The 14,352-nt window shown below is 40.4% G+C and overlaps 1 protein-coding gene across 7 annotated transcripts in view; it reads right to left on the bottom strand.

The window, feature by feature from the left end:
* The window catches only part of POMGNT1 (protein O-linked mannose N-acetylglucosaminyltransferase 1 (beta 1,2-)), a 1,898,302-nt gene that overhangs the window by 1,780,943 nt on the left and 103,007 nt on the right, over positions 1-14,352 (bottom strand). For all 7 annotated transcript variants that reach the window (XM_044085953.1, XM_044085951.1, XM_044085948.1 and 4 more), the window contains one exon: positions 381-496. In XM_044085953.1, coding sequence (XP_043941888.1) covers positions 381-496 — 116 coding nt within the window. The remainder of the gene's footprint in view (positions 1-380; positions 497-14,352) is intronic.

The following is a 14,352-nucleotide window of genomic DNA, read 5'->3' on the forward strand; positions in this document are numbered from 1 at the left end:
TGTCACAGATTTTGCAAGCAGAATGCCAGCACTGAAGACAAGTGACAAGACAAGACATATGACTAAAAGCATCAGTGACAAGAACGTTCTGAAATTTGGCACCTGTAAATCCTATTTATACCAGCATGTACTCATGCTTAATATGCAGTTTGTGAGAAGGGTGCTCAAAAGCTTTAGTATACTGACTTGACATCAAATATCTTTGGCAAGATACATGCCATACAGCTTTATGGTATTGCAAGGGTGACCTAATGATGAATACTTGCAGAGATTTCTTAATGCAGCTCCAAAACAAGTCCAAACAGACAGGAAAAAGTCCACAGTATTTTACAATCTGACTTAAAAATAATGCTAAATTGTAATAAGAAAGATGTACTCACAGTTGTGCCATCAACAGCTACATACACTTTAGATCGACTGGAGTAAACTTCAATATCCAACACCTTTCTGCCATTGGATGGTCGTCGAGGGGTTTCCAGATTTGGTGGTATTTCATCTATCAATAGTCGGGAAAACAGAAAAAAAAAAAAAGCAGCTCACAAGTACAGTACTGTTAAACAGAATCATACAGTCTCTGGCTAACTAAGGTACTGGCAATATAATGACAGATCCTCTACAGTTATGATCTGTGACAAAAAACAGTGGCTAGCAGTAGCCAGCAGCACAGCTCAGAAGGGATAACAAGGACTCTTAGATGTATAGGTTATGTACAGCTTAGTGATAAAAAAATCATACGTTAACTGCTCACCATATTATTTAATTTAAAGCAAGCTCATCTGAAGACATCCCTCCTATGTCTTCTCACATAACTCTTTCTAAAATCTCCAACTCTTCTGCTTAGGGTCATGTTGACTCCATATAAACGGGAACTTGCACTAGCTGATAATGTTTTAAAATTATACACCTGACTGTCACTCACAGGAGGTCTTATAGTCATGATACAACAGAAATAATATCTTAAGCAAGTGAGGGAAGAGATGATATAATGCTCCTACTGTAGTGTGTGTGTGTGTGTGTGTGTGTGTGTGTGTGTGTGTGTGTGTGTGTGTGTGGGGGGGGTCATTCCAAAATCTAATATGCTATGCACACACACATATTCTAGCTTACTCAGTGCCTGAAACGTACAAGGACCTACAGCGAGGATGACCCAAAAGGCAATTCTACCAAAGGATTTCAGCAAAGGTCCAGGCTAGATGTGTGTTTTGTTTAACTTCACAAAATGCAGCATTTTTAAAGAGCTAGGAAAAACTGGCTTCTTCATTTTGTATTATTATATCATTTAGGAACTGAGGTGCAGACAACCCACACAATAACCAAAAAAAAGGGTAGACAGACCTACGTAAGCTAATGTACAGTTCTGATCTCAGAGTATGTAACTCACTCCTCCTCATAATAAGACACAGTATGCTAAAACTTTGAAAAACGGTGACAATATTGCATTACAACTCTCTGGAAGTACTCTATACTTTGTACAAAAGCTTTTTTGACTTAACAACAAGTCAGCAACTGAGACTATAGATTATTTTCTTGACACCTAAAATGCAGAGAGGAATTAAAAGGAACTGGGATACACTTAACTACCATCATTTATGGGATCAAAAGGAGTAACTAAAGTATCGTAACGAGTTAATGCTTTTATATTTAATATAATGGCAGCATCATGTAATGCAACTGCAATACAACTGAAAAAGACCATAAGCATTTCAACAGTGCTGTATAGTATGCAACTTTTGATCTATTAAGCATCTTCCTGTGCTATTAAATGTATATTCTCCCACTGTAAAATGCCCTTCACACTCAATCTTGTAACTAAATAACATAGCATTCAGACAAGAAACTACCATGCAAATACACTAACAAAAAGAATACACCACAGAGAACCTTATAATGCTAAAAAAATTTGAAGTAACAACTAGAGTCTTGAAATCTATACAGCCAATACAGAAACAAATTAGCTTGGAACCATCTAACTTTTTCCAACATGCTCAAAAAAAATTGCTCTCAAAACAACTGCACATTAATGTTGATGCATGAAGCCCTGCACAGGAAAGTACAGTTTTGTACCTACCATAAATGTAGATGTTCGAAGATCCACATTGCTGCAGTCCTAACACTTGGGGTAGTCCGCTGTCCCAGTCGGCCCGAATACCAAAGTATAAGGCTGACGTCGGTCAAGGCGCATTTGTCTGACATCAGGACGTCAGGGTACAAATGCGCATGACCGACGTCATATCCTCAGTCTTTTCTTGCCCCAGATGTCAGAAGACCCTAAAAAGATAAGGCCAAAACCCAAAAAACACCAAAACACTCCTGTGCCTAAAATATGTACAATATATACAAATGTACAAAAAATAGAACCTCACCCACACAACCACCCCTAAACACAGAGGGGAAGGAGGGAGGAATTGGACTGCAGCAATGTGGATCTTCGAACATCTACATTTATGGTAGGTACAAAACTGTACTATGTTCTTCATCTCACATTGCTGCAGTCCTAACACTTGGGTAGAATCCCAAAGCAGAGGTAAGGGAGGATGGCTAAACTATAATGAAGCAGGAGCTGCCAAAATGCCCTGCAACACAGCAGTGGCAAAACCAGCCCTGGACTTAGAATAGAGAGGAAGGTGGTAATGCTTGGAGAAAGTATGCACTGAACTCCAAGTAGCTGCCTCCAAAATATCCTTAGTTGCCACCCCCCTTAAAAATGCTGTTGAAGTGGCCGTAGCCCTAGTGGAATGAGGCCTAATCCCAGCTGGAATCTCCTTGCCATGATGGGAGTAACAGAATGCAATGCAAAACCCAATCCACTTAGATATAGTTTGTTTTGACACAAGCTTGCCCTGAGAACTCAAAGCAAAAGAAACAAACAACTGCTGAGACTGCCTAAAATCCCTAGTCCTGCTTAAATAATAACGCAACTGCCTGTGTACATCTAAAGTGTGCAAAATCTTTTCCCCTATTTTGGGGATCTGCATAAAAGGTAGGCAAATGAATAGTTTGGTTTAAAGCCACACTAGAAACCACCTTAGGCATAAATGAAGGATTAGTGCGTAATGATACCCTATCCTTATGAAAAATCAAAAAAGGCTCCACCGCCATAAGGGCCTGCAATTCAGAAACCCTTCTTGCAGAAGTAATGGCCAACAAAAAAGCAGTCTTCCATGACAAGTATTTCAACTCAGCAGTAGCCATGAGGCTCAAAAGGTTGTAGAGTAAGTTTCTCCAACACAAAATTGAGGTCCCAAGCAGGAGTAGGAGCTCTTCGTGGGGGTCTTATATTCTTTGCCCCTCTAAGAAATTGCTTGAACAAAGGATGAGAAAACAATGGTGGGTCACAATCATAGTGAGCTGAAATTGCTGCAGCATGAATCTTAATGGAAGAGAAAGACAAACCTTTGTCCAATAGCTCAGTAAGATATTGCAGAGCCACACTCAAATTAGGCTCAGAAACATCCAAATCCTTTGCTGCACTCCAAAATAAAAATCTCTTCCATTTTTCTGCATACACTTTACGTGTACTAGGTCTTCTGGCTTCCATAATCACATTCAAAACTTGTTGAGGAAGTTGAGACCTGCTGTGGTTCAAAACAGAATATGCCAGGCTGTTAGATGAAGAGAGTGAAGCTTGACATTGAGTAGATGACCGTCCCTCTGAGATAAAAGGTGTGGAATTAAAGGTAAAGGCCATGGAGGCTTTCTTACCAGATTCCTCAGTAATGGGTACCAGTGTTGACGAGGCCAATCTGGAGCTATCAAAATCATCCTTGGCTTGTCTTGTCTGACCTTTAGGAGTACCTTTGGGAGGAGAGGCAGAGGTGGAAAGGCATACACATGAAGATTTTCCCAACTGAACGAAAGAGCATCCACTTTCCAAGCTGTGTGATGAAAACTTTCGTGCAAAACTTTGGCAGCTGGTGGTTTAGTGGAGAAGCGAACAGATCTATGTCTGGAGTTCCCCATGACACTGTCAATTTTGAAATACATGAAGATCCAGTTTCCACTCGTGGGGATCCATGATTTGCCTGCTTAACACATCTGCTAAGGAGTTCTGTGCTCCTGGCAGAAACCTTGCTTGAAGAGTAAGCTGCAAGCTGAGCGCAGTCTCCCACAAAATCATTGCTTGCCTGCATAGAGGATAAGAATGTGTTCCCCTTGCTTGTTGATATACCACATGACAGTTGTGTTGTCTGTTAGAATCAACACCTGCCCTGGAAGAAGTAACTCCTTGAAAGCCATCAATGCAAACTGGACTGCTAACATCTCCTTCATGTTGATATGTAGATGCTGTAGTCTGGCAGGCCACTTGTCTTGTATCCACTTTCCATTCAGATGAGCTCCCAAGCTATGTCTGAGGCATCTGACGTTAAAATCTGACTCGCCTCTGGCCGGGTCACAGAGAGTCCCTTGTTTAGGTGACATTCCTGAGCCCACCACAAAAATTCCTTTTGAATGCAAGGTATTATTTGAATGACAGTGTCCAGATCCTGGCAGTGCTGTGTCCATACATTTTGAGATACCATTGCAGCTTCCTCATATGCAGTTTGGCATTGGGAAGCACCAGAATACAAGATGCCATGAACCCTAATGCTTGAAGGACTGTCCTTGCAGTCAGCACGGACTGATGAGATAGTTGATGGAAGTAAAGGGATAGACTCTTTTGTTTGTCCGGGGTTAAAAAGGCCATCTGGGCTGCTGTATTCAGTCTCACACCCAGAAAGCACATGTCTTGAGAGGGTACTAGACTGGACTTTATTTCGTTCACAGAATACCCCAGGCATCTTAGCACTGCTATCACATATTCCAGATGCTGAAGAAGCTCGTCCTTTTCTTGAGCCAGAATCAGACAGTCGTCCAAGTAAGGATAGATTTGTATTCCTTTTAGCCTGAAAAAAGCTACAACTGGAGCCAGAACTTTTGTGAATACTCTGGGCGCAGTAGATAAGCCAAAGGGCAATGCAGAGAACTGATAATGGGAATTTCCAGCTCGGAAACGCAGATACTTCCTGCAACTGAGTCTGATAGGCACATGAAGGTAAGCCTCCTTGAGATCTAAAGTTACCATCCAGTGATCTTTGCCCAGCAGAGGTAAAAGCTGTTGTAACGTCAACATCTTGAACTTGGGAATGTCCAAATAAGTGTTGAGGGTTGACAAATCCAAAATTGGTCTCCACGTGTTCCCCTTTTTTGGTACTAGGAACAGGCGAGAATAAAATCCTAGGCCCCTTTCTGGCACAGGAACCGGCTGAATGGCCCCTATCTGGAGCAACAGAGAAATTTGCTTGTGAGCCTCTTTTCTTTGTATAGGAGGAATGTCTGGCATGCCTTTTAAAGGAGGCAAGGTATGGAAATAAAACCTGTAACCGTGGTGAATGATATCCAATACCCATCTGTCTTGGGTAATAACACTCCAGTTTTCTTTGAAAAGTGCCAGCCTTCCTCCCAAAGGTGCTGCGAGGCGAGAAGGCTCTGGCAGCTGAAAAGGCAAGTCATTGGGTCTGCTTACGAAAGGACTGACCCCTGCCCTCACCAGAAGACTGGGCAGGCGAACTGCCTGTTCTAGGCCTAAAAGAACCTTGAGCTCTGCCCCTACCACGTCTAGATCTACCCCTAGACTGAGAATCATAAGAAGGATAAGTCCACCCTTAGTAGGCCAATTTCTACTAAACTTTGGAGGCTGAACCTGCAAAAAATCTTTAACAGTCTGCATAGACTTAGCCTTGTCCTCCATTTTCTTTAAAACTGCGTCCACAGGCGCACCAAATAACACATCAGATTGTAAAGGAGCATCTAAAATCCTTGTCTTTACATGTTCAGCTAAATTCTGATCCCTGAGCCAGGCGTGCCTGCGAAGAACAGAACCAGTGGCTGCTACCCTCGAAGAGGCCTGTACAGCATCAAAGCCACATTGCAAGGAATGCTTACCCACCTGTTCGAAACATGAACTAAATCCTGCAACTCTTTACACTCAATACCTTCCGCCAGAGCATCTACCTTAGACTTCAATTGTGAAAGGAGATAATTTTGGTATTTCAACATGTGAAACTGGCAATTCAAAGCCCTCATGGCTAAAGTGGAAGAAGTATACACCTTTTTCCCCCATCTATCCAAAGCCCTTGCCTCTTTATCAGAAGGAACAGGATTTTTAACAACAGAAGCCTTAACACCTTTAGGGCCCTGAGAAACAGTTTCTGGGTCTGCCCTAGGGCTCTTAAAAGATACTTATGAGCTTCAGGCACCCTATAATACCTGTCCGGTTTAACTGGGGCAGGAGGCAAAGAATCAGGGTTCAGGAAGCCTCTGCAAAACATCCTCTACCACGTCCAGAACAGGAGGTATAGCTAAAGGCCTATGCTGGGGTAGAAACAAAATTCCCTAAGCCTTTTCCTAGAATCAGAGAAATCTGGACCTTCCCATTTAAAATGCTCCCTCATGGAATGAAGGGTCTCTGAAAAGAAAAATCCTCAGGAGGAGAAGCGAAGGTGTAGAGTCATCTACATCAGAATCAGAATAAGGAGGATACTCCTGCAAGTCTTCAGCCGAAGACTCAGAAGCCTCCGAACACTGCTCAAAACTCTCAAGCTCAGGTTCCACCCTAGGCCTCTTATCAGGGGTATAGAACCTCTAATCATAGTAATCAAATCTTCTGCCATTTTAAGCATATGTTTCTTAGGCAGAGACCCTGAAGAACTAGGGAGACCCCACTGAGGTTAACACTGGCCTGCCCCTAGAAGGAGCCTTGGAAACAGAAGGGGAGGGCCTAACCACCTTAGGAAGGGGGGGGGAGAACAGCTACCTGAGAAGCCCCTTCAGCCTGGCCTACCTCCTGAGAGGACACATCTTGTAACAGTAAAGTCTCTCCCTGAGAATCCAAAGGAACTTCTGGTAGAACCACCGGCTCCACCGAGCCCTCTAAAGAACCGCCGTCCGGGACAGACGGTTCTTCCACCCTAGGCTTCACTGCTTTGTCCTTGCGCTTTTTAGGCGGCGCGGAGCATCCGGCGGCATGTTGTAATTACAACGCTTCCCAAAACTAACCTGGCACAATCTAATCTTCTCTTAATAGTGCGTTTGTTAAATCTAGCACAAGAGCGACAGCCAACAACGTCGTGCTCAGGCCCTAAGCAAGGTATACACAATGTATGGTAATCTCTATGAGGTATCTGTTTCCCACAAGAAATACAGTTATTCACTTTTTCTGACATCCGGTTAAATACTGAGGCAAGAAAAAACCAAAATATTCCCCAACGGGGTACTTAGCCAACTTTGATTCGGTCTGAAACTCCGACTTTAGAAAATTTCAGAACGCCAACCTGCACTCGCAATACTGCTTCTGCATCGGACCATGCGGCAAAAAAGACTAAGGATATGACGTCGGTCATGCGCATTTGTACCCTGACGTCCTGATGTCAGACAAATGCGCCTTGACCGACGTCAGCCTTATACTTTGGTATTCGGGCCGACTGGGACAGCGGACTACCCCAAGTGTTAGGACTGCAGCAATGTGAGATGAAGAACATTAAAACCATTGCTTTTTAACATCCTGATGTATTTTTCTAGATCATCAAAAAATGTAAATTTTACTGTAAGCAAACTTACCATAACAACAGATGTCTGTATGAGCACTGCTGAGGATGTCTTAGGAATATGTGGTTATATCCTTCTAGGGAAAATAAACTACCAGCCAGCTTCCAAAGCTTCAGGGCACCTTCCACGTGACTAAACTATTAGTCAGCTCAAGCCGAGCTGACTAAAAAGACAGTGTGCCAAACAGTTCAGTGTTTTCATGCCAGCAAAAAAGGAACCCAAAGCCCTGACAAGAACAATGCCAGGAAAACAAAAATAAAGGCCCTCCCCCGGAAATAAAAACAATAAAATTGATGAAGTGAGGGAGCAGCTACTGCAGCAGTGATCTTTCAAAATAGCTATTTTATGTTAAATGTGCATACACAACTGAACTATGCTCATCATATGGATCATTACCGCAGTAGCTTTAACTATATGAATAAACTACTATAGATTAGACTGATAAAAAGAGGTGCCACTGAAGTATGGTCTTAGCTAAGTCTATCATAGACTTGGAGAAAGAAACTAGATTATACTGCTTTGTAAAAGTGTACACAGAGGACCACACTGCTGCTTAAAGAATACTTCTAGAATCCAAACCTTCCCAAAAAAGTTACAGATGAAGCCAAGGTCCTGGAAGAGTAGGCCTTAACCCAGCCTGGAATAGTTTTGTAGTGGGGAGAATAACTAAAAGGTAATAGTCTGAGACAACCATTTGGAAATAGTCTGTTTTGATACACGTTGTCCCTTCTTCTTACCTTCATAAGAAATGAACAACTGATCTGAAGATATGAAAGATTTAGTTCTATTGAGATAGTAACAGAGTTGTCTGTGAACAGCCAAGGTACGGAGCATCTTCTCTTTATATTTAGGTTCAGGAAAGAAAATGGAGAGATGAATGGTTTGGCTTAAAGTAAACTCAGATACCCTTTTAGGCATAAAAGATGGATTAGTTTACAAAGAAATAGTCTCGGTGGAAAATGAGATGGGGTGGACTAACCATAAGAGCTTGCAACTCAAGATACCCTTCTTGCAGAGGTCAGAGCAAGCAGTAAACACTTTTCCATGTTAAGAACCTCATGTCAGCCAGATTACGTGGTTCAAATGGAGCTAGTGTTTCTCTAACACAAAACTAAGATCCCAAGGAGAGGTCACCATTTTTCTTTGAGGGCTGATATGCAAAGCCCTTTCAAAAACATTAAAAGGGGAAGCTCCATGGGCATTCATTCTGAAATGGCTATTAAATGAACACTGATGGAGGAGTAAAAGTCCATAGGAAAGTAACTCTCAATACCACTTAGTCAGTATTATGCACTGAATGCTTTGCACCTGCCCTGAGCAACAACATTCTGAGGTGAGGATTTCTGCACTGTTGGTTGGGTTTGTCAAACTAGAATATCCTGTGACAGAACTTAAGGGAAAAGTTACCTCTCACCCTTTACGGACAGAAAAGTAGCAACAAACATTACTTCAACTGTTTTCAAACTATAGCATGAAATCAAGACAGGCTTATTTTGTTAGCAAATCGTCTCAGAAATTTGCAGGCACACTCCGAATGGCTTGCTACAGTTAACAGATGTTATAATGATTGTTCTGAAATGCTCATGGTCCTATACTCTGTAGCCATGCAATACTGTTTAAAATGTCAGGTGCCCTTTGTTAGATACTGCCTGTTGAAAATATAAAAATTACTCAAAAGAAAACTAATGTGGGCAGATCACAGCTTAAAAATCACTGAAATCAAACACCTGGCTGAAATCTGACTTTTCATATATTTGTGTTCTCAGAGATCTTTAAGACTGTCAGTCAGTTCCTTTATTTAGATGTATTATTTCCCAAAGACATTTCCTTTTATCAGCACCAAATCTGACAAGGGGGCAAAATGGGCAGGCAACAGCCATTTAGAAAACAGCAGGTACAAAACAGAAAATAGGAAACTGTGAAGTCTCTGGTACTGTTAAACCCTGCCATAAAGAAACATTTTCTGAATATCACAACAGTATAAGAGATAGTCTTCTACACCTGGGTTAATTTTAGGTAACACCATTTAATCAAAAAAAAAAGTAATAAGCTGTCTGCCTTCCTTTCAGTGGTAGGCATAGCTCTCAACCTTTTAGTGCATGAAATGTAGACAAAGCCAGAAGTAATGGTGGAAAAAGGCCCTAAATCTGAGCCAGATTTTAATTATTGCTCTTGTGATGTCCCCTCTCTGGGCCAATAATCAAGGAGCCTGAATCCTCACCACTGACACTCGACAGGAACTTTCACTTGGAACAAAAATGGATACATTTCTCTGCATCAAGCACAATTTCCCTTAAGAGCAAACAAGGAACATACACACACTCCGGGGTCTGGGATTCCCTCTCTCTCTCCAGATCCCCAATAAGACTCCCCCCACTGGCACAACTATAGAGTTGAGTCTTCAGCCAAGTGTCCAAGCAAAGTCCTCAAGGACCCTCTCTCTGAAATCAGTGCTTAGTGTTCCTGCGCCAAGCAGCTGACACACAAACTTTGAGATTTGAATTTCACACACACACACACACACACACACACACACACACACACACACACACACACACACACACAGACACACACAGACACACACAGACACACACAGACACACACAGACACACACACCTACCTGGGACAGGCTAGTACAGATTTACTAGCTATGCCCCCTTCTGCCTCGACTATAAGGTAGTTACTGCCAAAAGAGACACTCCAAAGACAGCTACTCTACGGCTCTTACAAGGGTACCCAATTATACTAAGTGAAATTAATATTAATACAAACTATACTGCGTTGACCAATGCAGTAAAGCTTTCAAGAGTGGCCACGGAGTCACCAAATAGATATAAGTACACTCAAATGTTAAAATATTCTCTAAAGGAACAGCCACAATGAAAAGTTTAAATATGTTTAATAATAAAACATGAAAACATGGAATATCTATTTACAATAAACAGAGTTTCATTCACGGGAAATATTAAAATAACACAGAGGAACAGATTCACACAGACACCGAAAAATAGTATTTAACTAAATTCACTATATCTAAAGAATTACTATTCCCTGGTTCACTTACTAGAGCAAGACAAGATGAAGTAGGTGAGTGGTCTTCCTTCTTTATCAGGATCCAGGAAACAGACTGTCTCATCTAGTATTAAAATATCATACAGAGCTGGCTTACAGAATGACATCACACACATCTGGTCAGATGACTTCTGGTTCCCATACAACCCCTCTGGCTAGAAGCTGCCAGGATTTAGCACATGTCAACAATACACGCACGTGTCAACAATACACACACACACACACAGCTTTGCTAAGATCTGTTGTAGCTTCTGGAAGTCATAAAACAATTTCAACCTTCCAGAGTAGCAATTGGTTCCCTGCTAGAGACAATACAGCTGGATTCATAGTCATTGTTTTCTCAGACATTTTCTCTCTGGCTACAATCAGAACTGTAAGATACAATCTTTATGGCCTAAAGTAAGTAATTAAATGTCTTACTATTTTTCAAAGTTAGCCAGACTGAGAGTAACCTCTTCTCTTCCAGTACCCTCTGTTAAAACATATACATTTCATCAATTACAATGCAATCAGGACCCACTGTGGTACATTTTTAACACAAGCAGCTTTACAAATACATTTTTCAACACAAACATCTGTACAAATCAGTCTGATATACAAATGACATACAATTCTTATAAAATTCTAGCTAGCTGTACTAGCATATGTTACACATCCACTGCCCTACTTATCCTGGCATAGCTGGCAATACCTCACATTGTCACAGCTCTTATAAACTTAGGAATTGCTAGAATAACAACATTTGCTTTATAATGCATAGTTTGAAGAATACAAAGTCTGAAACTCCAGTGTCTGTTATTATTTAGTAACTTCAATCCTCAGTCATATGTCAGAAAACCACAAACTTCCTGTGGAACATACCAAAAAATATAAGGCAAAAATATGGGCATTCTTCAAAAATCTGGAAAGTTGAGAGGTATAAGGGTGAGTAGGGTTTGTAGTCACACTTCTGTGGCAAGAAATACTATGAAAATTATCTTCATGCTATAAAATAACTTGACAGAAGATACAAAAGAACTCATCACCAACAGAAAAAAATGAATAAACGTATTGCAACATTGTGTGCATCTTAGCAATGTAGCCACAACTCAACCCTCATCCACTAAATAAAATGTAATGCTAAATGAACACATTAATGTGATATATCTCACCTCAGCAAAAAAAAAAAAAAAAAAAGCTATTATACTGGCTATATGTGTCCTACTCTACTCTGTTTCATCAAGCCTATACAGCATTTGGTAGTCAAGGTGCTTAAGTACTACAAGAAATATTGCGTTATGGCATGCACGATAAGAAACTATCCTCTAAACATAATTAAGGAGAGTATCATTTAAAAGTAATTTGTGACAAATGACAGTTTTGTCTACTGGATTTCCGATTAATTTTTAAATCTGACAATGCTGACAGAGATTTGTGATATGCGGTAGATGCATCACCAACAGCCAAAGACACTGCAAAACACACTAAATGCAGTACCAATTATTCAGTATTTCAAGTTCGGCCTTTGAATCGTGAGTGCCAAGTGCTAAAATGCAGAAAAATATTGGAATCTTTAATTTGTAAAATGTTCCGTGATTTCAGTGGCTGTATAAAAATTAAAAGCAGCGAAACCTGAGGTACAGGCCAAATAAGAGTAAGACTATAAAAAGCCATAAACACTTAAGTATTTACATTAACTCATTTAGTACAAAAATCTTATTCCAAGATTCTCAAATGCAAATACATTTACTGTGTGCTATCAAAGAAAGTGGGTAGATTAGCAAACAACATAATTCGTGCCCTATGAAGGCAAGACACTTTTTTTTAGGTTTGACAATATATTTCTTTCTCAACAAACGTATAATAAAACTTGAGATCTAAGCAGATAGCATGCACGTGCACACACACACAGAAAAGAACACGTCATATTAACCACAAATGACATACTTAGTTCAATAACATATGTGCAATCACTAACATTTAGACAGCCAATAGTTCTCATAAATTATACTACATTTGGCATGGTTACCTTTGCCAAACACTTACCAGTATATTAAAAAATATGAAAATGGGGAAGAGATATTACATTGTAAGAGACTTTAATGCACCACACAACTTATAAGCATGCTTGCTATGCTTTGACTGTTTTAAAAAATGTAAGAATATGAAAAATCAGCTTTCAAATCAAAATACAGAAATGACTACATTTCTATACCTTTACTATATGTACAACTGTATCCCGATTTATAACAAGTTTAATAATAAAAAAAAAATACTACAAAAATTCTTGATGCTGTAGTACTTATCAATCATGTAAACCACTACTTGGCCCAACTTATTCACATGTACATTTAAAAGCTGACAAGACATTTAAAAACAGGAAAATGTTTTGACCATTTATGTTGAAATGTCGGGACCTGCCAGAGCGAGTCACGAAACATGGACTGAATGGCCAAAAAAAAAAAAAAAAAAAGAGTTAACATGTACAAGATTTCCTTTTCTCAGAGTTATGGCAGTCTAAGTTACTATATGCAAGTGTGGAGGGTGCAGGAGGTCCCCCCCCCCCCCCGGCAAAAGAGATCTGCTGTTCTTCTGCATTTTTGATATTTTCTTCTGAAAGTGCCCAAAATCCAAAAGCCCCAAAAACTTTATTGTAATTCCCAGGTTTAAAGACACCAAGCACATAACAAAAACATCAATTTTAACAATACAGAAAATTACTATCAGGTCTCTGATCTTAACTCTCTTTAAGACTGAGTCCGTTCCTTTGTTTAGATGCAATATTTTTCCTCTAGACAACTCCTGTTATCACCACTAAATCTGACAAGGGACTGTTTTCGAAACATGGACGCCAAGAAACTCACCATTAAAGCAAAGTTTGAGAGGCAAATCTTAACATTCATGTTGAGAACACAACTACGATTGGGGACATGATCATTATACATTGTAGTGCGTGCAACTTAAACTGCTCCATGTACTACCATTTACAGAAAAAATGTGCAGGAGCAGTGACAGACAGCAGGTAGAAAGTAAGTGCCCCTCTGAAAAAAGAAGTGTTTGAAAAGCTATTATAAACAAAAATGTGATGGCAAATTGAAGTTCTAACAGCTTCTAAAAGCCATCTCACCTTCTGCCAATGTTCTTTGCTGGACAGCAATGTCCCTAATGCAAGATCTGCTTGCTAACAGTGCTTAGAGGTACTTAAACTTTTATTAAGCATTTCTAAGAGCTGTTACAATTGGGTTTCGTACCTGGGAAGCAATTAACATGTTTATCATCTTTCCCCTTAATATCAGAGCATAATCTCAGCACTCTATGCATTACAAAAGTATAAAGACTCTGTAGTGAGTAAGCATTGCAATGGACACTCAAGCTAGTATGACAGACACCAATATAAAAGCACACATCCTAGAGAGAGACAGTGATGTACAGGCGATGACTGCCATATTCAAATTTCTGGCCACAATAACACAGGTACAACCTGCTAGACAATTAAAATTCAGTGCTTCACCCTGGATCCAAAGCATAGCGGGACAAAGGTCTGACTGCAACCTAGAAGACCAGAGTTCAATTAGCGGTTCTGGCACTGAAGGAGCCAGGCAGGAGTGAATGGGAATGTGTGGCCATACTTATCACAGCGGGAGGGACATAGGAATATGCATGTAATCAGGACAATTCTCAATGATGATCGGGGTGTCTCTCCCTGGTTGCAAACAG

Source organism: Protopterus annectens, chromosome 10.part0 (assembly GCF_019279795.1).
Source record: "Protopterus annectens isolate FY-2018-M chromosome 10.part0, PAN1.0, whole genome shotgun sequence".
In the NCBI taxonomy this organism is placed as follows: Eukaryota; Metazoa; Chordata; order Ceratodontiformes; family Protopteridae; genus Protopterus; species Protopterus annectens.